This window comes from Spermophilus citellus (genome assembly GCF_964194105.1).
Source record: "Spermophilus citellus genome assembly, chromosome: 9".
Taxonomy (NCBI): domain Eukaryota; kingdom Metazoa; phylum Chordata; class Mammalia; order Rodentia; family Sciuridae; genus Spermophilus; species Spermophilus citellus.
This window is the reverse complement of record NC_138191.1, coordinates 107,440,651-107,462,861: the sequence shown is the minus strand read 5'-3', so window position 1 is coordinate 107,462,861 and position 22,211 is coordinate 107,440,651. Positions and strand designations below refer to the sequence as shown.

General features: G+C 36.7%; 2 protein-coding genes across 2 annotated transcripts in view; both read left to right on the top strand.

The window, feature by feature from the left end:
• CCDC30 (coiled-coil domain containing 30) overlaps window positions 1–22,211 on the top strand; it is a gene marked incomplete at its 5' end in the record, with an annotated part of 126,155 nt that overhangs the window by 13,504 nt on the left and 90,440 nt on the right. Inside the window, 2 exons of the mRNA XM_081307518.1 lie at window positions 7,042–7,157; window positions 9,764–9,862. Of these exons, the coding sequence (XP_081163644.1) occupies window positions 7,042–7,157; window positions 9,764–9,862 (215 nt within the window). The remainder of the gene's footprint in view (window positions 1–7,041; window positions 7,158–9,763; window positions 9,863–22,211) is intronic.
• On the top strand, window positions 3,388–4,610 carry LOC308656607 (ribonucleoside-diphosphate reductase subunit M2-like; the record flags this gene model as incomplete). Its single annotated transcript, XM_081307848.1, has 1 exon — window positions 3,388–4,610. Exon 1 carries the CDS (start codon window positions 3,441–3,443, stop codon window positions 4,608–4,610), a length of 1,170 nt encoding a protein of 389 aa, XP_081163974.1. The 5' UTR covers window positions 3,388–3,440.

Here is a 22,211-nt window from a genome sequence, read left to right as displayed (position 1 = left end):
CACTGGAAAGCTACTAGGTTTGGGATTAGCAGTGAATTAATCAGACCCCAGCGTAACTATATAAATATGTGACCAACTATCAACAATATAACAAAATTTATAACTACAAAAATACAACTACAAAAATAATTTAAAATATATTTACAAATTTTAAATGATGGCAAAATTAGTTATACTCTTCTTTTCAAAATGTATGGATACATGGGTTGGGGTTGTGGCACAGCAGTAGAGTGCTCACCTAGCACAGGTGAGGCCCTGGATTCAATCCTCAGCACCACATAAAAAATAAATAAATAAATAAGATCAAGGTATTTTAAAAAATGTATACAATTAGATACAAATATAAAATGAACACTGTTCTCTTATTAACTGATAGAGCAAGTAATCAGAAAAAAAAAAACATATCGGTATGAACATAGAAGAACTAAAATACTACCAACAACATGACCTAATTGATATAGAAAAATCCACCAGAAAACACATTCTTTTCATGTACCCATCAACATTAACCAAGGGAGACCATCCTGGGCTATAAAACAAATCTCTCTGGAAAAACTGAAATCATACAAATTATGTCTTTTATTGCAATGGAATTGGACTAAAAATCAGTAACAAAAAATTTACTTAGAAAATCTTTAAATATTCCAAAATTAAATAAGATACTTCTAAATAGCCCATGTCCACTGAAAAAAAATTACAAGGGATATTAGAAAATGTTTTACATTGAAGAAAAGGAAAACTGGTCATTATCAACATTTGTGAATGCAGATCAATTAGTGCTTGGAGGGAATGTTAAATGTTTATACTAGAAACAAGAAAGAACACAAAATAGTCTAAATTCACACTTTAAAAATCTAGAATAAACTGGGCATGGTGGTGCATGCCTATAATCCCAGAAGTTTGGGAGGCTGAGGCAGAAGGAGTGCAAGTTCAAAGCCAGCCTCAGCAATTTAGCAAGGCACTAAGCAACTCAGAGAGACCCTGTCTCTAAATAAAATATAAAAAAGGGCTGGGAATGAGGCCCAGTACTTAAGCACCCCTGGGTTCACTGTCCGGTATATATTAAAAAAAAAATAATCTAGAAGAACCTGGGTGTGGTATACCTGTAATTCCAGCTACCTTGGAGCCTGAGGCAGGAGGAACACAAGTTTGAGGCCAGCCTGGGTGATTTAGTGAGAACCTGTCGAAAATAAAATAAGAAGGGCAGGGGATACAACTCAGTGGCAGAGCCTTGCCCTGCATGGGTAAGCCCTGAGTTTAATCCTCAGTACCGTCCAAACAAGCAAACAAAAAACAAAATAAGAAGAGCAATTATATTCAAAGAAAGCAGAAGGAAGGAGCTATTAAAATAAGAGTTAAAATAAATAAAAGTAAAAATGGAACTATAATAAAGTATATCAGTGGAAACCCAAGAGCCATTGATAAACTCCTAACTGAGTTGCTCATAAAAAAAGATAAAAGCCACAAAGTACCAGTAAAAGAAATGAAATGACAGAGAGAACATTTTTACAGACCAAAGAAATAATTAGGGAATATTGTGAATAATTTTATGACAATTAATTGATGATCTGAGTGACATGAACACATTCTTTGCAAAACACAAACTATCAAACCATAAAAAGATAGTCCTAAATCAATTCAAGAAATTGAATTTGAAGTTTTAAAAAAATCTCAAAAAGAACACTCCAGGCTCAGATGGCTACGTTAGTGAGTTCTAACAAATGTTTAAGGAATAAGTAATACTGATTTTACATAAACTCTTCCAGAAAATTAAAGCGGGAATAATTCCCAACTTTTTAAGTGGCCAAGATTCCTCTGATACCAAAACCAGACCAAGACATTGCGATGTCCCTAATGAACATAGAAATACTTATGAAAGTACAGAGAGCAAGAAATAGCTTGTTGGAGAGTCAAAAAGGATGCACTTAACCAGGAATGCATTTGTTAAATAAGTGACTGCACAATGAATACCTTGGAACTGTTAAGAATGACAAAGAACTGTGCATGCTAACACAAGTAGATGCCTATGATGGTTAACAAAGCTCACAAAGCAAGTTGGAATGGTATGTGAGCTATAATGTCATTTGGGTTTTTACATTTGTGGTGTATGTACACGTGTACCCACAGAACTACCATACGCTAGTGTGGCAGTAGACTTATGATGAAGGAATAGCTTTGTGTAAGTTGTAAGCAGCTGCTGCCCTGAATCTTCCAAGTGTTCCCCATTTGTCCCACTGTTCCAGCTACTTTCAGTCCCTCGTCCTCCCACCCTTTAAAGGGACAATACTTGGTATAGCAAGATGTTCTAAAGGACTCTCCTGCAGAGTTACATTTTCATAGGTGAGGATCCATGCTTTAGTAGTTGTCACATATTTTTAACACAACTTTTGTCTGTATGTTAAGGCATGAATGTAAACTTTTTCAAGAATATTTACCTTTGGGACAGGATATTAGGTGATGGCTGAATGACAATATCATTCATATGTGATCAATAAAATAATACTGATTTAGTGACCTATTTTAAATAGGCTATTATTTAAATATGTTTTTAAGATTTGTGAAAATTAAAAATATTGCTAATTTCCAGTGTGTAGAAATGGACAGTGTCATACTCAGTTGTAAGAATGTTACTTTGAATAATTTTTTTTGAAAAATAATTTGGCAATATATATTACACATTTTTTAAATGCACATTTCATCTGATCCACCAGGTCCATTTATGGGAACGTTCTTTTTTAGTGCTGAGAATTATGGAATTTATTTTTTAGAAATAATGTCAAAGAAATGAATTACAGTAGATGGGGTAGAGAGAGAAGATGGGAGGGAAGGGGAGGGGGGATAGTAGAGGATAGGAAAGGTATCAGAATACAACAGTTACTAATAGGGCATTATGTAAAATTGTGGATGTGTAACCGACGTGATTCTGCAATCTGCATGTGGGGTAAAAATTGGGAGTTCATAACCCACTTGAATCTAATGTATGAAATATGATATGTCAAGAGCTTTGTAATGTTGTGAACAACCAATTAAAAAAACAAATAAAAATTTAAAAAATAAAAAAAAAAGAAAGAATGTCAAAGCACTTGAAGATTGATGAACAAAGATAGTAAATTTCGCCTTGTTTATAAGACACCAGCAAAAAACTAAATCAAAATAAGTAGGATAAAAGTGACACTAATCATGGCACATTGGGACAGTGGAATGCAAAGTAAAATGGAGAATGGATAATTATAGTTTATTCATAAGATAGAATATTACTCAGCAGTAAAGAGGCATGCATTTTTGATACAAGAATACAGAAGAATCTCAAAAAGATGATGTAGAGTGAAAGAAATCAAACACAAAGAACACATGCATTGCAAGAATCCATTTATGAGTGTTCGGGGTCCTGCTTAGCCACTTCGGTCGCTACCGTCTCCACGTCTGCCACCGCCATCACCATGCTCTCAGTCAGCACCCCACTCGCCACCATCGCAGACCAGCAGCAGCTGCAGGTCTCGCCACTGAAGAGGCTCAGCCTGGCCGACAAGGAGAACACGCCCCCGGCCCTCAACGCGACCCGCGTCCTGGCCAGCAAGACCGCGAGGAGGATCTTCCAGGATCCCGAGGAGCCGAAAAGTAAAGTACCTGCCCCCAGCGTGGAGGATGAACCACTTCTGAGAGAGAACCCCCGCCGCTTTGTCATCTTTCCTATCGAATACCATGATATCTGGCAGATGTATAAGAAAGCTGAGGCTTCCTTTTGGACAGCGGAGGAGGTGGATCTTTCCAAGGACATTCAGCACTGGGAATCCCTGAAGCCTGAGGAACGATATTTTATATCCCACGTTCTGGCTTTCTTTGCAGCAAGTGATGGCATAGTAAATGAGAATTTGGTGGAGCGATTTAGCCAAGAAGTTCAAATTACAGAAGCCCGCTGTTTCTATGGCTTCCAAATTGCCATGGAAAACATACATTCTGAAATGTATAGTCTCCTTATTGACACTTACATTAAAGACCCCAAAGAAAGGGAATTTCTCTTCAATGCCATTGAAACAATGCCTTGTGTGAAGAAGAAAGCCGATTGGGCCTTGCGTTGGATTGGGGACAAAGAGGCTACCTATGGAGAACGTGTTGTAGCCTTTGCTGCTGTGGAGGGAATCTTCTTTTCTGGTTCTTTTGCATCAATATTCTGGCTCAAGAAACGAGGACTGATGCCTGGCCTCACATTTTCCAATGAACTTATTAGCAGAGATGAGGGTTTACACTGTGACTTTGCCTGCCTGATGTTCAAACACCTGCTGCACAAACCATCAGAGCAGAGAGTAAAAGAAATAATTATCAATGCTGTCAGGATAGAACAGGAGTTCCTCACAGAAGCCTTGCCTGTGAAGCTAATTGGGATGAATTGCACTTTGATGAAGCAGTACATTGAATTTGTGGCAGATAGGCTTATGCTGAAGCTGGGCTTTAACAAGGTTTTCAAAGTAGAAAATCCATTTGACTTTATGGAGAATATTTCACTAGAAGGGAAGACTAACTTCTTTGAGAAGAGAGTAGGCGAGTATCAGAGGATGGGAGTGATGTCGAATCCAACAGATAATTCTTTTACCTTGGATGCTGACTTTTAAATGAACAGAAGATGTGCTTTCATTTGGCTGATTTTTCCCCCCTCCCTAATCACCCACCTGTCATCCCCCAAAATCAGCTAAAATGAATCCACCAGCTACACCATTGTCCATATGTTCATTAATGGCATCTAAAAAACCATGTAGCTACCTCAGAATCCTTGTTTGCTTTGGCAAGCAGCTGTCCAGCTTCACAGCACTGACGATGACCATCAGGCTTCAAAGTGAGGGACCCTCAAGCAAGCCTGCCCCAGCAGGATTGAACCTTTACAACCACCAGACAGTTCAGATGTCAGTCTCACTGCTACAAAGAAGACTTTAAAGTTTACTTAACTAGTTTGTAAATAAAACTGGCACTTTACACACAAATGAACATTGTATTGTCAAGGGAAAAGCCTGATTTGTTTGGTTTCTACAACAAATGCAAAGTGTTGTACTTACCGCTAATGGCCAATTCAAAATTCACTGAACTAAAGAAACTTCTATTGACTAAGCATGTAATTTAGATTTTGTTTTCTTTAATGAACTAGAGAATTTTTAAGTCAGTCCTGTGTGTATGTAGACTTTAGTCAGCTGGTGCCAGTAGAAGATGATTTGTGTATTTTACTCTGGACCCCAGGTAGGGTGTCAGCGCGGCTTGCTCAACTGAAGAATGATGTGTTTCAGGGCAAGGAGCTTCTAACTTAAGTCACTGGGAATTGAGGTGTGATTTGGGTCACTGCTAGTGACCCAGTGACATGTGAGGAACAGTATCATTATTTCTCAAATTGTACTTTCCTCAATTTCTACTTGGTGTGGAAAGACTTAAAGGTCCTTGGATTTAAAATGCTATTATGACTTTTCAGGTTGTCCTTAAACAAAGTGACCTGTCTCAGCTTTCCTATTAATAGTGGTGAAACCAGATAGATCAATCTACCTTTGGAATAAAAAAAACCAAAGTGTTACACAGAAGATAGTTCATGACTTGTATTGATCTTTGGCCCTGTTTGTTAACTGATTGGGTTGTGTATTAGCTGACCATTTGTCAGTTTCCTTTTATTGTATAGTCTTTAAATTCCTATAATATGGGACTCTTGTATCTTAAATTATTGTTTAAAGTTAATAAATTTGGGTTATATTGTCCTTAAAAAAAAAAAAAGAATCCATTTATATGAAAACCAAAAACAAGCAAAACTAATCTCGGTGACAGAAGTTAGAAGTGTTTATATGGGTGGATGGGAGTGGAGAACTTACTGGAAAGGACATGAAGGAATTTCTGGGATAATAAAAATGTTCCGCATCTTTTTTGGTGGGATATATATATAATTGTTAAGATTAATTGAACTAGAGACTTAAGATATGTACATGATTATTTTTTATAAAATATACCACAATAGAAAATAGTTCCAAAGTGGAAAATGTCTTATAAGGATTGATTTATTTATAAAGATAACCATTAATCCACAAGTGGTAAAATTGCAGATAGTATGTAGCATTCTTTAATTTCTTTAAAAATTGCACAGGCAAATGTAGAATCTTTGTGTGTGTGTGTGTGTGTGTGTGTGTGTGTGTGTGTATGTGTATGTGTACATATTTTCTGAAAAGAGATAAAATTGTGGATGATTTTGGTATGTTTTCAGTATTTCTCAAAAAAAAAAAAAAGATACCAAAGAGATTTTTAAAAAAGAGATAGAGGATAGAGCAAGGGAGAAAAAATGGAAAGTAAAGACAAATTAATACAATTTAAAAATAAAACAGACAACAAATAAGGAAAACAAAGGAAATTTTAAAGCAGTAAGACAAATGTTAAGTGAAAAACAGCTAAGAAACAGGAAAGTATAGGCAGAAGGTTTGTATTATTGAAACCTTGATGCATGTTGGCAAGAACAGGCCTTAACGTGAGGTGCTGAGAGTGGACCATTTCCTGAGTAGTGATACAGGCAGAAAAATGGTTTTAAGGTGTCAACACTTTTTTAACTTGAAAAAAACAGGAACGGATTTGTTAAATAAGTTCATTCACCTTTCTCAGCTCATCAATTCAGTCATTTCTAGAGACCCTAGTGAAAACGAGTGGAAGAGAAGTGTTGAGAGGTATTTGAGGTGTGTAAGATACAAGACTAAAAAAAGCTAGGAAGATCATTTTCTCAGTCATTTAACTTTTAGAAGGTAGGCTCAACTTTTTAAGAATTCTAGTTCCTAGAAGAGCCTCTACTCTGGAAACTCCTTACTCAGTCCAATTCATAAGTATGGTGTGAGAAATGCAAAACTTTCTCTTCTGTTTCAATAGGTTGTTAGACTGTTGTAGGACTGGATTCGGGTGTCAGTGGCCCTTCTGTACAGAGTACCACATGTGCAGAGACATCATGGTAGGACTGAGAAGAGGCACTCCCTTAGTTTTTAGAGTTACTGCCTCCCAAACAGTTGATCCAGACCTGTGTTCTTCTCACTGTTTTAGATACAGTTGAAGTACAGAAAGCAAAAGAACAAAATCAGAGACTAGATGAAGAAATTCTAGCCTTAAGAAATCGGGTTCGATCACTTGACTCAGAAAAAAAAGGGCTTGGAGAAGTGGTAAGTTTAATTTCATTCTTGGATTACTTAATGTGTTACAGTAATAATCATCAGCTTGAGCAACATAGATCACATCACCTAAGCTAATCCTCAGGGGAGACTCTCAGGTAGATGTCATACTTTGCCCAAGATGAATTGTAGCTGGGCATGGTGTCACACGTTTGTAATCCCAGTGGCTGTGATGCTGAAGCAGGAGGATTGCAGGTTCAAAGCCAGCCTCAGCCATTTATTGAGGCACTAAGCAATTTAGTGAGACCCTGCATCTAAATAAAATATTAAAAGGGTTGAGGATGTGGCTCAGTGGTTGAGTGCCCCTGAGTTCAAACCCTAGTTCCAAGATTTTTTTTTTAATTTAAAAAGTTGCACTTTATCAGTGTTTATATCCACCTATTGTGAACAGTAACATAATGTTATTGTAAAGCCTAGAATCTTTTTTTTCAGTAAGGATTTAGATCATAATTTATAGTTAATGCACTCACCAAATAGAATATATTATTCTACTATTTTAGATAAGCTTGGAATTATTAACACTAAACTTTTAGCTGTGTTCTTTTAAAGCCATTGCTCTTAGCAATTTATTAATTTTTAATATCTACTTCTAAATTCTGGACATATGTCTCTTGAATTTTAGTTTCACAATCATCATTTCACAATCATCTCTAGTGTCTAACACATTGCCCAGCATAATATTAGATCCTTAAGAAATTTTGTTTTAAAAATGAAAAAATACCCATTAGGATAATGTCTGCCCCACAGCCCAATTGTGCTAGAACAGGTTGCTGAGAGACCAAAGAAAATACCCAGAGACAAAGTACAAGAAATAGGGTTTATTGAAAAATGCTTACGGGAAGATTCGCTGGTGATGGGCTGGTCAGGTGCACCTCTATTTCACACAGTGCCTCCAGTGCTTCACCAAAAAAGACCACCTCCTGTTCCTCACAACCCTTTGTCCCAGGGCAGCCACAAGGACTAACACTTTCCTCTTGGTGTTGTTCTGATCTGCACTAGTTACCACAAGAAGAGGGTTTTGTTTTGTTTTGTTTGTTTGCAGTGGTGGGTACTGGACCTCGAGCATGCTAGGCAAGTGCTCCATCACTGAGCTACACCCTAGCCCAGGAAGAGAGATTTAATAAGTTAGGCTACAGAAGCAGTGACACCATTAATTTGCTTAGTTCCTTGTATGACAACATCCAAAGGAGAAGCTCTCTTGGCGTATGTGCAAGGAAGCAGCTTTCTACAGATATTGCTAACTTGCCCTAAGTCCCAGCATTTATGAGAGAAAGTCAGTGTCTTTCTAGATAATGCCTATGTAGGTTTTCCAGCTCAGGCTGGCTCATAGTCCCCAGAGCTTGGCTGGGTGAACTGAAGAGGGCATTTCAGGGACATGGTTGTATTGTCCTCCTTTTCTGTAAGGATGATGCATTCAATTATTATTAAAATAACAGAAAATAATATTGATGAGGATGTAGAAAAATTGGAACCCTTGTTCATTGCTAGTGGGAATGTGTGGAAGTTCCTAAAAAATTAAGCATAGGGGCTGGGGTTGCGGCCCAGCAGTAGAGCACTCGCCTAGCACATGTGAGGCCCTGGGTTCGATCCTCAGCACCACATATAAATAAAATAAACATAAAAAATTAAGCATAGGATAATTTCACTTCTGGGTATATGTACTCAAGAAATTGAAAGCAAGGGAGGAAAGCGGGGGGAGTGCTGGGGAACAATATCGGCCAGGTTCTATTGTTGTATTGTGTGCATGTACAAATATACATTATGTACAACTGTAAGGCACCAATAAAAAATGTGGTAAAAAATAAAACATTTTTGCACCCATATTCATAATGGCCAAAAGGTGGAAGCAATTCATATGTCCAATGACAGACAAAGAAAAAACAAAAATATGGTACATACTACAATGAATACTACTCAGTCTTAAAAAAGGAAGGAGGTTCTAGTTTATGCTACAACATGGGTAAAACTTGCAGAAATTATTCTAAATTAAATAAGCCAGTCAAAAAAAAAAAACCAGTATGTGATTTCACTGATAGGGTCTACTTTGAGTGGTCAAAATCAGAGAGAGAAAGTAGAGCAGTGGTTGTTCTACTTTCTACTCTAGAGTGATGGAAAAAATACAAGTTTTTAATGCGCATAGAGGTAAAAAGCTCTGGAGATGGATGATGTGACAGCTGTACAGTAGGTGAAAGTACTTAACGCCACTGAATTGTGTGCACTTAAAAATGGCTAACATGGTACATTTTATATTAAGTGTATTTTGTGACAACAACCAAAAAAAGCAATCATAGAAAGAATGAATAAACAAAGATTTTTCAAGTTATTTTAATCTATGTAAATTTATCTATCTTATGACCATAGACATGTTTCTGTGCTTAATACTAGTGTGTGTGTGCATGAAAAAGTTTTGGGAGGGCACAGGCCAAGCAGCGTGTTATTTCTGGAAGGGAAAATATTATTGTTTACTCTACATACGTACTTGTTGCTAAGGTTTTAATAAGGAGAGTTTATTTGTGTATTACTCATGTATTTAAAAACAAAGCAATAATATAGTCAAAAATTGAGAAGTCTAAAAGATATTTACTTTTGTATTTAAGGTTGAAAAACTTAAAAGAGAGATTTGTGAATTTCAAAAGAATAAACAACTTGAAAACTACTCCCCTGGAAAAACTGTGGGTGTTGAACAGAGAATACAGGTATTATAAAGTTCAAGGTTATTGTGTTTTTTTAAAAAAATCCGATTTCTAATTTTTAAGTGAGTTGCATTTTTGCAGAGTATACTGAGCAATTGGTCTCCTCCCTCCCTTCCTACTGGACTGTCTTTTCTATTGCTCATCCAAATTAGGGTGGAAGAAGAAGCTGGGGTATAGCCAATGTGCTTTTATTCACATCTCCCCCACAGAGAACAATTACTTGGAAGAATGTGGTGGATTGTTTCCTTAAAGACAAAGGAATCTTACAAAGATACAACCATGGAATCGACCAATGGTGGGAGGTGGAGTGGGAGGCGGGAGGTGGAGTGGGTGGCAATGAGTAGTTGGAACCACAATGAACGTAATAAAATATGGTAGAGAATTAACAAGGTATAGGCTCCAATGTATACAGCATCTGATTTTTTTTCACAATCAGCCTCTGAAGTGGTGAGCAAAGTAATCAAGCACCAATCAAGCTTTGGACTGAAGCAAGCACCAATGTGTATCTTCTAGTAGATATGTAAGGGGAATTTGTTGTGGTTTTAATTGTCTTTCAAGGCGGTCTAATGACAGTTGAGGTATTTTGATACTCATTGGTCATTTAAATATTTTTTTATGTTTTTTTTAAATTTTCTTAGTTGTAGATGGATACAACACCTTTATTTTATTTATGTAATTCTGAGGATCCAACCCGGTGCCTCACAGGTCTCAAGCAAGTGCTCTACCACTGAGCTACAACCTCATCCCTATCTATATATGTTCTATTGTAAAGTGTTTGTTCAGATATTTTGGTTAGTTTTGGTACTATTGTATGCATTTGTAATACTGAATTGTAGGAATTCTTGGTATATTTTGAATATCAGTCCTTTGTAAGACGAATGTATTGTAAATATTTTCTCCCAGTCAATACCATGTATTTTAATTTTCTTAACAGTGTTTTATGAAGTAGTAGAAGTTTTAAAAATATGATGGAGGCCAATTCATCAATATTCTCTTTTATTTTGTGATAGGATGCAAAATGCCTATCTACATAATCTTTGTCTACCTTCAGGTCACAAAATTTACTTATCCTTTCTGCTAAGGATTTTATAGTTTTGGTTTATACATTTAGATTTATGATCTATTGCAGATAAATAGATGTGAGTTGAGTCTCATTCATTTCAAAATGTATATCCAGTTTTTCCAGAACTACATGTTGAAAAGATAGTTCTTAAACCTTTGCATTACATTGGCCCATTTATTTTTAATTTATATGTTTATTTTTAGGACAATCACATGCTGTATATCTGCATTTATAATTCACAAATCTAACTTTATTTTTTTTTCCCAAAGTTATTTTTGCTATTCTAGGTCTTTTGCTTTTTCATATACATTTTAGAATCAACTTGTCAATTTTGACAAATTCCTGCCAGAATCTTGATTATATGGCATGGAACTTAGGTAGAATTTACAGTCTAACAACAAGTCCTCAAATCTATGAACTTGAATTTTCTTTAGTGTATCTCAGCAAAGGTTTGTATCTTGTAGAGCACAAATATCACACATACTTATATACGTTTATTATTTTTAAAATTAAAATATATTGGCCTGGACTATAGCTCTGTAGTAGAGCACTTGCCTAGCATGTGCAAGGCCCACTGTTTGATACCTACCACGGTAAAAAAAAAAAAAAATATATATATATATATATATATATATATACATATATATATAATTTATATACCATGAAATTCACATACCCTTTTAAAGTGTACAATTTAGTACGTTTTAGAATATTTGTGAAGTTATCTATTACTACTGTTTAATTACAGAACATTTTCATCACCCCAAGAAGAAGCTCTATGCCCATTTGTAGTCATTCTCTAGTCCCCTCTTCCTCCAGCCGCTGGCAACCACTAAGCTACTTTCTGTCTCTATGAATTTGCTTATTTTATACATTTTATTTAAATAGAAGTCATTTAAAATGTAGGCTTTTGGGGGCTGGGGACATAGTTCAGTGGTAGTGCACTTGCTTAGTGTGTACAAAGACTTGAATTTGATCCTCAACCACACACACACACACACACACACACACACACACACACACACAGCATTTTTGTGTCTGACTTCTCTCTCACTTAACATAATCCAAGGTTCATCCATATTGTAGCATGACTTGGTAGTTTATCCCTGCCTATTAATGAATAATATCTCATTGTATGGATATATACTACATTTTGTTTATCCATTCATCAATTGAACGTGTTAGTTTCCATTTGTGACTATAACCAATAATGCTGCCATAACTAATCATTTACAAGTTTTTGTGGGAACATGTGTTTTCATTTCTCTGGGAATGTACTCAGGAGAGGAATTACTGGGTCATATCGTTAACTCTACATTTAACTTTTTGAGAAATTGCCACACTATTTTCCAATGCAGATATGTATCATTTTACATTTCCATTAGCAGTGTATGAAGGCTGCAATTTCTCCACATCTTCACCAACATTTGCTATTATCCATCTTTTTTATTAAGGCCATTCCAGTGGATGTGAAGTATCTCAATGTAATTTTGATTTGCATTTCCTGAATGACTAATGATATTGAACATTTTATCATGTGCTTATTGGCCGTTTGTATTTCTTCTTGGAAAATGTCCATTCAAATCCTTTTCCAGTTTTAAGTGACATTATTTGTCTTTTTATTATTGAGCTGCATGAGCTTTTTATATCTGTATATTAGTTTCTATTTTGACCCGAATTGTGCCTCCCCGGAAACACACTGAAGCCCTAACTCCTAGGACTTGTGAATGTGGCATTATTTGGAAATAGGATCTTTGTAATCAAAATAAAAATGAAATCATAGGTTGAGCCCTATTCCAATATAGATGGTGTAATTATGACAAGAAGAAATGCTACCTGGAGGTACATACACGAGGAGAAGGCCATGTGGTGACAGATCAGGGTAATGTAGTTGTAAGCAAAGGGCCACCAATGATCAACAGTCACTATCAAAGGCTAGGATGAGGCAAGAAAGGGTTCTACAGAGTCTCAGAGGGAACATGGCCCTGCTAACCCCTGATTTCAGATTTCAAGCCTTCACAACTGAGGGAATAAACTTCTGTGGTTTTGTCATTTTGATTGGGTATTGAAAAATTATTGCCATTATATCTTTTTTTTTTTTCGTTCTGGAGATTGAACTCAGGTGTGCTTAACCACTGAGAAACATCCCCAGCAATTGTTTGTTTTGAGATAAGTTCTTGTTAAGTTGCTTAGGGCCTCACTAAGTTGCTGAGGCTGGCCTTGAACTTGCAATTCTCCTTCCTCTGCCTCCTGAGTCACTGGGATTACAGGCATGGGACACTGTACCTGGCTTACCATTATTTCTTTAAAATTTTTGTGTTTCCCTATATTTGTAACTCTAACTAGATGTATTAGATCTCCTGGTGTTGTCTCAAAGGCTCTGATCATTTTAACCCAGTTTTTCTTTCTTTGTTCCATTTTGATCATTTCTATTATTATATCTTCAGGTCATTAATTTTTTTCTATATAGTGTATTGTGTTTTCAATGCCCCAGTGAAATACTCATTTCATATATTAAATTTTTCTTCTCTAGAAATTTCATTGTTTCTTTTTAAAAATATCTTCCATTTTTAATTCATTGTGTCTACAAAGATAGACTCAGGTCTATCTATAGTCTGGGTCTGTTTCTGTTGACTGATTTTTTTTTCCTAGTTATGTCACGCTTTGTTTCTTTGAAGGTCTAGTAACTTTTTAGTGGATGTTGGACATTATGGATATTATGTTGAGGGCTGGATTTTTTGTCTTATTTAAAGAATATTAAAATTTGTGGGCTAGGGCTGTAGCTCAGTGGCAGAGTGCTTGCCTCACATGTGTGAGGCACTGGGTTCTATCGTCAGCACCACATTAAAATAAACAATAAAATAAAGGCATACTGTCCATCTACAACTACAAAAAAAATTTTTTAAAGAATATTAAAATTTTTTATAGCAGTTGTTTAAGGTACTTGATGAATAGCTTGATCCCATCTGAATTTTTAAAAATCTTTCTTATGGCAGATTTAGAGTAGCATTTATTCTAGGGCTAGAAGAGTCCATTCCTTTGGTGTGACCCTTGCCATTACAAGGACTCTCTAATCTGGCTGGTCAGAATTCAAACATCTTCCAACCCTGTTGAACTCTGAGAATTGTTCTTCTTACAACTCTCTCATTCTTTGCCTGTTTTCATGGAGTTTTGTCCTACCCATGTATGGCTAAATATTAAGGAGAGACTCAGTAAAACCCTGTGGAGATTTCTGTTGTTCTTTCTCTGTGTGGATCCCTTTCCCCAGCACTCTGCCCCACACATTTCTGCCATTTTATTTTTCTGAACTCCTTTCTCTTTCTGTTCACTTCTTCAAGAACTGTTAAACACAATTGTCCTCACATTGTCACACACTAGAAAATGCTTCCAGGCAGTGGGGGAGGGGGAAAAACGGGGGCTTGGGGATAGGAAAGATGATGGAATGAGATGGACATCATTACCCTAGGTACATGTATGAAGACACGAACGGTGTGACTCTACTTTGTGTACAACCAGAGAAATGAAAAATTATGTTCCAAATGTGTACTATGAATCGAAATGCATTCTGCTGTCAGGTATAACAAATTAGAATAAATAAATTTATTTTTTAAAAATGTCTTACACCAAAAAAAAAAAAGAAATGTCAATGGCATAGTCTATTAAACCTGACACAATTTATGCCCCCCCTCCAAAAAAAAAAAAAAAAGAAAGAAAGAAAGAAAAAGAAAATGCTTCCAGGCAGAAATGCTCATGTAGTGCTCATGCACCATCCCCCACCTCTAATGGATTGAAGTCCATTAGAGACTGAGAGCAGTTTTTTTTTCACATGGTTTCCTCCACTACTTTTCTACTTATAATGGTGAGAAAAAGACTCATCCCCATTATTCCATGATGGCCTTTCTTTCTTTTTCTATGACATGTTTTACATGTCCACTGCCTATTTTTCCTTTGGAAGGTTGGGATTGAGGTGTTTTATTCTCCCTTAGAAATTTCTTAAGTCCTGTCCAATCACATAAATGATGTCATCCTAGATCACTGTCTGCTTCACTGCCTGAATAATTGATAACATTTTCTAGTTTTTCATGTTTTTACTTGGATCTCTTTTCCAGGTATTCATAGTAACTAAAGAAATTAGTTTTTTAAATATGGATCTCCAAGGATATTTTCTTCTGTATCAGAGGAAATGATTCCTTAGGCCTCTCATCTTTTTGTAGAATGTTGGAAACCAATTATTTTCAATTTAATTTTATTTCTTTTTACTTTTTAAAATTTATTCTAATTTGTCATATATGACAGCAGGATGCATTACAATTCATTTTACACATATGGAGCTCAATTTTTCATGTCTCTGGTTGTACCCAAAGAAGAGTCACACCATTTGTGTCTTCATACATGTACTTAGGGTAATGATGTCCATCTCATTCCACCGTCTTTCCTACCCCCATGCCTTCTCCTTTCCCCTCCTCCTTCCCCTTTGCCCTATCTATAGTTCATCTATCCCTCCCATGCTCCCCCCACCAACCCCATTATGAATCAGCGTCCTTATATCAGAGAATTTAACTTAATTTTTAATAAATGCACCAGAATTTAGGGCTGGGGTTGTAGCACAGTGGTAGAGCACTTGCCTAGCATGTATGAGGAACTGGGTTCAATCCTCAGCAACACATTAAAATAAATAAAAGTTCATCAACAACCAAAAAGCTTTTTTTTTTTTAAAGAGAGAGTGAGAGAGGAGAGAGAGAGAGAGTGAATGAGAGAATTTTTTTAATATTTATTTTTTAGTTCTCAGCGGACACAACATCTTTGTTGGTATGTGGTGCTGAGGATCGAACCCGGGCCGCACGCATGCCAGGCGAGCGCGCTACCGCTTGAGCCACATCCCCAGCCCAAAGCTTTTTTTTAATACACCAGAATTTATGTATTTTAATATGTATATCCTTTTATGTAGTTTTCCTTGGAAGCTTTAATCATGTTTACTAATTGCATTGAATAAAAACTATCTATAAATTCTCTTCACAAATTGGCTGCATGGTTACACAAGACAAGTAGTTTGGCTTATAAAGTGAAACTTTTTTTGCCCCAAACTGTTGTACCAGTTCATTTCCAATTTGTCTCTGAATATATGTGAAATATTACCATAAAATCAAGTTCTCTAAGAAAGATGATTATCTTTTTTTTGGGGGGAGGGGGTATCTGGGGGATATGTTTACTATTTCCAAAGGCGATTTTAAACATGATTTCTGGTGTATTTTATGTGCATCATTTTTTCAAAATAACTGCTCTGAAAGCATAAAACTCACTAGAAAGGTTTACTTGAATATAAATATGTGCATTTATAGCAAAACCTCTTACAAGTGTTAAATTTGGAAGTCATGACACAGAGAATGTTCTCTGACTGCCTCAGCACTTGGTATGCCTCTACCACTAGGCCGATCACTGTTCAGTGTCATTTATCTTCCTGTGCTCTCCCACTGTGATATTCTACTAGAACAGACCACAGGGCTAATTATAACATAGAAAGGCATAATTGAGAAAATTTAGTTTAAATGTTAGGAGCATACCCTGGAACCAGTCAGCCTGGTGACCTTGAACAAATTACTTAACTCTGTTACTTGATTTCCTTATCTGTAAACTGAGAACAATAATGGCACCTACTATTATATTCCCATGACCCAGCAAAATACCAATGCATATTTTGTTTATGGAATACCAATGCAATAATTGTTTATGGAATGAGTGACTATATATAGGTGAATATATAAGCAAATCAGTAAGAAGAGAGGTCATTGTAAATACTCACCAGGATAATATTTTGTTAAATGTAGTTGAAAAAAAAGTATTACACACAATGTTTGGAAGGTAAAACATTTCATATGAAACATAAAACCAGAATGAATCTCTCATGCAAATCTCACTTTTCCATTCTTTCTTCTGACATTGTAGGAAAAATGATAATGTTGTCCAATTTGCCCTTTCTTGGGGTGTCTGGGGAAGAAGGATAATTATGGTATTTAATGTTTCTGCCCCATTTTTTCCATCTTTCATTTCATGTGAAATGAAGCCTAGAACAAATTGATTGGCACATAGAAGAGGTAAGATTGCTCTGATAAGTTGTCTGCCAAAAGAGAAATATTCTCCCTAAGGCTTTACTGAGGTGAGAATGGCTTAAACTTTTTGACTTCTTATATAGTCATTTTCTTTTGCTTTGATGGCGACATGATTGTGATCTGCTCCTTATTCCACTACCCATATGTATACATGATGTGGACTGATGCAGGAGGGTGGTACCTGTGAAGGACAAAGGAAAGAAGCAGATATAGGCAGGGAAAGCCTTCAGATCTCAATGCAGATCTGACATCTCTTAAAAAGGGAGAAGGAAGGTTGGATAGGACCAGCCTCAGACTGTGGTGGGACTCTGAGAAAGTCTCAGCCATTCCAACAGGGAATTTGGCACAATGGCAATCTGCAGAAAAATTTCACATTGGGTAGAAATTTCCAGGGCTTTATGTTCCCACCTTGTTCAGGTATCACTGGAAGATACCTGGAAAATATGGCAAGTATTTCCTCAAAGGGAGAGATCAGTGGTGCCCCACCATGTGGTCCTCTGTACCATAGAATTCTTGAGAACTGGAGATTATCTGGTTTATCAACCACTGTCTGCGATCAATGTTATCTGTGACATTGAGTGTCAATGAACATCTATCTTATTTTAAAAGATATTCAGGAAAGGTCACTCAGTTTTCCCTAATGTCCAACAATTAAGTATCAGAATTTTTCTATGTCTGATCTCAATCCTCTAGGTTGTATGTAAACCCGTAAAACAAATAAACAAACAGACTTGTCATCAAGACTCAAAATTTGTGTGGATTTCTAAAATTATGAAGCTTTCAATTTATAAAGCCAGCCAGAGTGGACTAATGAAGAGCATTGCAAATACATGTTCTTTCCCTTTAAAGGTGTGAACAAGTAGAAATCTTTAAAACTAGAAAAAGTTATCAGTGGGTAGTGATCAATTTGAACTAAGTTTTAAATGAACTTTTAAAGTTTAATATTTCCTGAAGAAAGAGGAGGTTTAACTATGAATAGATTTTTGCCTCATAACGTTCTCTATCTTACACAAAGAAAAAGCCTCAAGTTTTCTTCATCATGTTTGGCAGACTAGTGATGGTGTAAGGATAACTGTTAACTACAGGTCACTGTCAGCAGAGGAATTAAGTGAATTGAGAGCTGTAGTCTAATAAGGAGTGGCAGCTATTTCCCTTGAGCCTGTTTCCAGACTTGACCTAGGATGGTGTTCTCCGTGCATGGATCTTCAGCTTTTAGATGGGCACTCAGGTGCCTCCTGCAGTCATTCCTCCCTGATGACTATTTTATGTTTCCTACAAAAGCAAGTAAAATGATGTTGTGATGGTCAATTTTGTATGTTAACTTTATTGGGCCACAGGATGCCCTGCTATTGGATCAAACATTATTTTAAAGGGTGGATGAGGGTATTTCCAAAAGAGAATAGCATTTGGATCTGTAGTCTAAATAAAACACATTGCCAAACCAGTGTGAGTGGGCATCAGCTAATAGTTGAGGGTCTAAATAGAGCAAAAAGGTGTAAGGGAGAATTTATTCCCTTTCTGTCCCTGCCTGACTGCTTAAACTGGAACATCAGTCTTCTATTGTTCTCAAACTGGGTTTTACACTGCCACCTTTCTTGATCTCAGGTTTTCAGACTCAGACTAGAACAGAATCATGAGCCACTCACACCTTGTAGATTCAAACAGCAATCTTTATTCCAGAACTCACACCGGCCTCTACACACACGTTCTGGGGAAATCCCAGTTCTGCCGCCCAATTCACCTACTCCACGAGGCTCTTTTCCCAAAAAATACTTTCTGAATCTCCCGAGAACTCAACGGGAGCTCAGGTAGCAGCAACGCCCTATTTCCAGCAGCAATAATCTTCAACCTCCAACTTCCCTAAAACCCATATTGTCTTAAACCGGGAACGCCCTAAACCCAAGGAGCGGGATACTTCCTCAAACCTGATCAGCTCTAAACCCAGATCCGCCCTGGTCCTTGAGCAAGGTCACCTTACATGCAATGTCAACAGCGAAATTCCAAGGCAAGTCCATTTAACATGGGGTACGCTGGCAAGGAAATTTCGATGCGTCATTCCTACTTGGCAATGGCCCTCAGCAGTTCTCCAGTCCTCATGTCTTCGCACTTGGGCTAGAACTTATACCATCGTTAGTTTTTCTGGTGCTCAGGCCTTTCAAAGTGGATTGGACTATTCCACCAGCTTTCTTGAGTCTTCAGCTTGCAGATGACAGATCATGGACTTCTTAGTTTCCATAATTACATAAGACAGTTTCTCATATAAATATCTCCTTTTTCAAATATTTCTCCCCCCTTCCCTTCTCTCTCTCTCTCTCTCTCTCTCTCTCTCTCTCTCTCTCTGTTTGGGTCAGGAGGGGTAGATATTGTTTAGCTTGTTGTACAGTTGAGGAAACCAAAATCACAGATTCATAAGCAAATCAAGTCAAGATTTGGAATCTCAACCTGACTACAAAACTCATGTTTTTGCCATTGTGATTTTAAAACTTTATTTCAGGGATCCTTGGTGTTTCATACAAAATAAAACTTCTAAGTTCTTCTATTTCTGCATCAATCAGAGTAGCCTCCACTTCTGTAAGCTTTGTAGTGGGTTTCCCCAAGAGAATTCTTTTGAAACAAGGGATAGGGGAGTCCTGTGGCTGAAAAAGGAAACCTCATCTAGAAAATTGTTCCTTACATCAAATAAACTTCTGAAGATAAGACTGTGTTTCTTACCCATTTCTGTATATCAACTGATTTATCACTAAATAGATTATGATAGTGCTGTTAGTTTTCATGTTCTCAAATAAAATGCTTAAAATAAAGGAAATACTAGGTACCTGGAAGGAATAATAATAGCCACAATATACTGAGCATTTATTAAGGGCCATGATCTGTTCCAGGTGTCTAACAAACAATCTCATGTATTCCCTATAACAGCCCTGCTCTCAAGGTAAATAGTATTCCCAGTTCACGTGTGAGAGTTTAGAGGAACTGAACCAGGAGTTGATCCAGGTTTATCTGGCCCTGAGCCCATTTTCCATGCAATTCCAACTCTTGTAGAGATTTACAGAGGAGATTTATATGGGGGGTTTATTATAACTTACAAGGGCTGTAGTGTGCCCAGCACTGCACACATACACAGCCTCCCCCTAGAGGTGATGACCCCAGTGTTTTACTCTTTAGGGTGCCTGCATTCACCATGTCCTCTGACTGAGATGGGGCAGCAGGGAGGCATGGTTTAGTTTAGAGCATTAAATGATCCCCAGCTTTCAGACAGAACACAGAAAGTGGAACATTCTGAGCTGTTAAACTGTTTCTCCAAAGTCGGTGGTAGCTACCCCATGCTAAGGAAACTTGCTGACAAGTTCTTAGTTTTCCTCTTTGTGCCCTGCTGGCTGACAGGTGAGGTAGCTTCTCATCAGAACCCAGAGATCTCTATCTCCCACTGTTGCTGCCCCTTTCCTGCTTTAAACTTTGGTCACGGGTCTCATGAAGTGCACAAATTGCTTAAATGTATTAACTATATTCAACATGTCACAAACTATGGTAAACTTCAAATATATATTTGTATAATATATTCAAATAATACCTTATATATTTTTATATATTTATAGGCATATAGATATGTTAGATCTAAACTAAATCTAAACTAAAATACATGAGTGTATAAATTTACATTAAATATGAATTATTTTTTCCAAATTTCAGATATATTATTTAGAAGAACTATTTTTTAAAATCATCACATTAAAATACAGAACATTTTTATCCAACAAAGAAAACAAAATATGTTTCCATTTGAGGTGTTTCCCTTACTTTGTGCTGAGGCATCAGGTGGTGCAGGGTGAGGCTAAGGAATTCTTGCTCTGAGTGTTGAACGCATCAGCCTGTCACGTGTGGATTTGCAAGGGTGTTCACCAGTCTAAGTGTTGGCTGGTGAAGAAGGACAGACAGGAAAATGTTCTTCCTCATATCCTTATGCAATGCTGTAATTCTTGACCATATCACTGGACAAAAGGAATTATAAAAGTCACACTTCAGTTTTAGCATCCTTTTTTTTTTTTGATAACATTCCCCATTCTTTCTAACTTATCACTTTGAGATTTCTATTCCTGTTTTATTGACATGGAACATGAGGATGGCAAATTAAGCATTTTGATTAATTCAGAACAGTTAAGATTCTGTATTTTTCTAGTGCTTGTTTCCATTGGTTCGCCTGCCAAACAACAGCAAAAGCTCAAATCCATAGTGAAGCAGCTAATAATAAAAGCAGCTGGTCCAAAAACAAACAGGAGGTGAAGCTTTTTTTATAGGAAGAGATATCAGAAATGTCCTCAGGGAAGGATGCTTAAGAAATGTATAGCATTTTTCTTTTAATATTAAAAAATACACATATGCATTTTTAACTGGTGGTTAATTTGGATTAAGATTTCCATCTTAGAGCCTGAATTATCAGTAATCTAGGAAGACAGAAGAAAAACCAGAATGAAAGGTCAAGAGACATGTCAAGTCCAAGATTTGAATGAGGTAAGAAATAAAGATAATTTTTTAGTTACATTTTCTAATACAGGTGAGGCTAACTTTATACGGATGCTCAATGATTACAGGAAATAGGCAAAAGGAGAAAGCACACTTCTAGTGATGGCAAATCTTTATACTATGACTGTGACCAGTTGTTACAGGAGTGTGGAGGAGGGGGAGTAATCAGAAGAAGTCCAGTAAGAAAGAGCATATTAAAAATATTTTTAGGATAGTGAGCCAGGATTGTAGTTCAGTGGTAAAGCCATGCCTAACATGTACAAGGCCCTGGGTTAGATCCCCAGCACCTCAAAAAGGAAAACATATTTATATAGGATAGACTAGTGCATTGAAATTGTAGGAACGATTTAAAAGTATTGCTTCATTGAAGAATAAATGTGAGAATTTAGAACAATTCAACCGTGATACAAATTGACATTTATAGAACATTTTCTGTGAATGAAGTGCCCGTGTATGTCCAGGCTTCATTGTCCCTATTTTTCAAATGGGGAAACTGAGGCTAAGAAAAATAAAGTAACTAACTCAGTGTCCCTTTGGTAGTCAATAGCAGAACAGACTGGTAAAGCATACCATCCCTTATTTCCCAAGTTGCAGAGTGAAGATTTTTTGTCAGTCTTGTGCTGCTTCCTAACTGGCCAAGCCAAATATGCAGTTAGTTCACTTG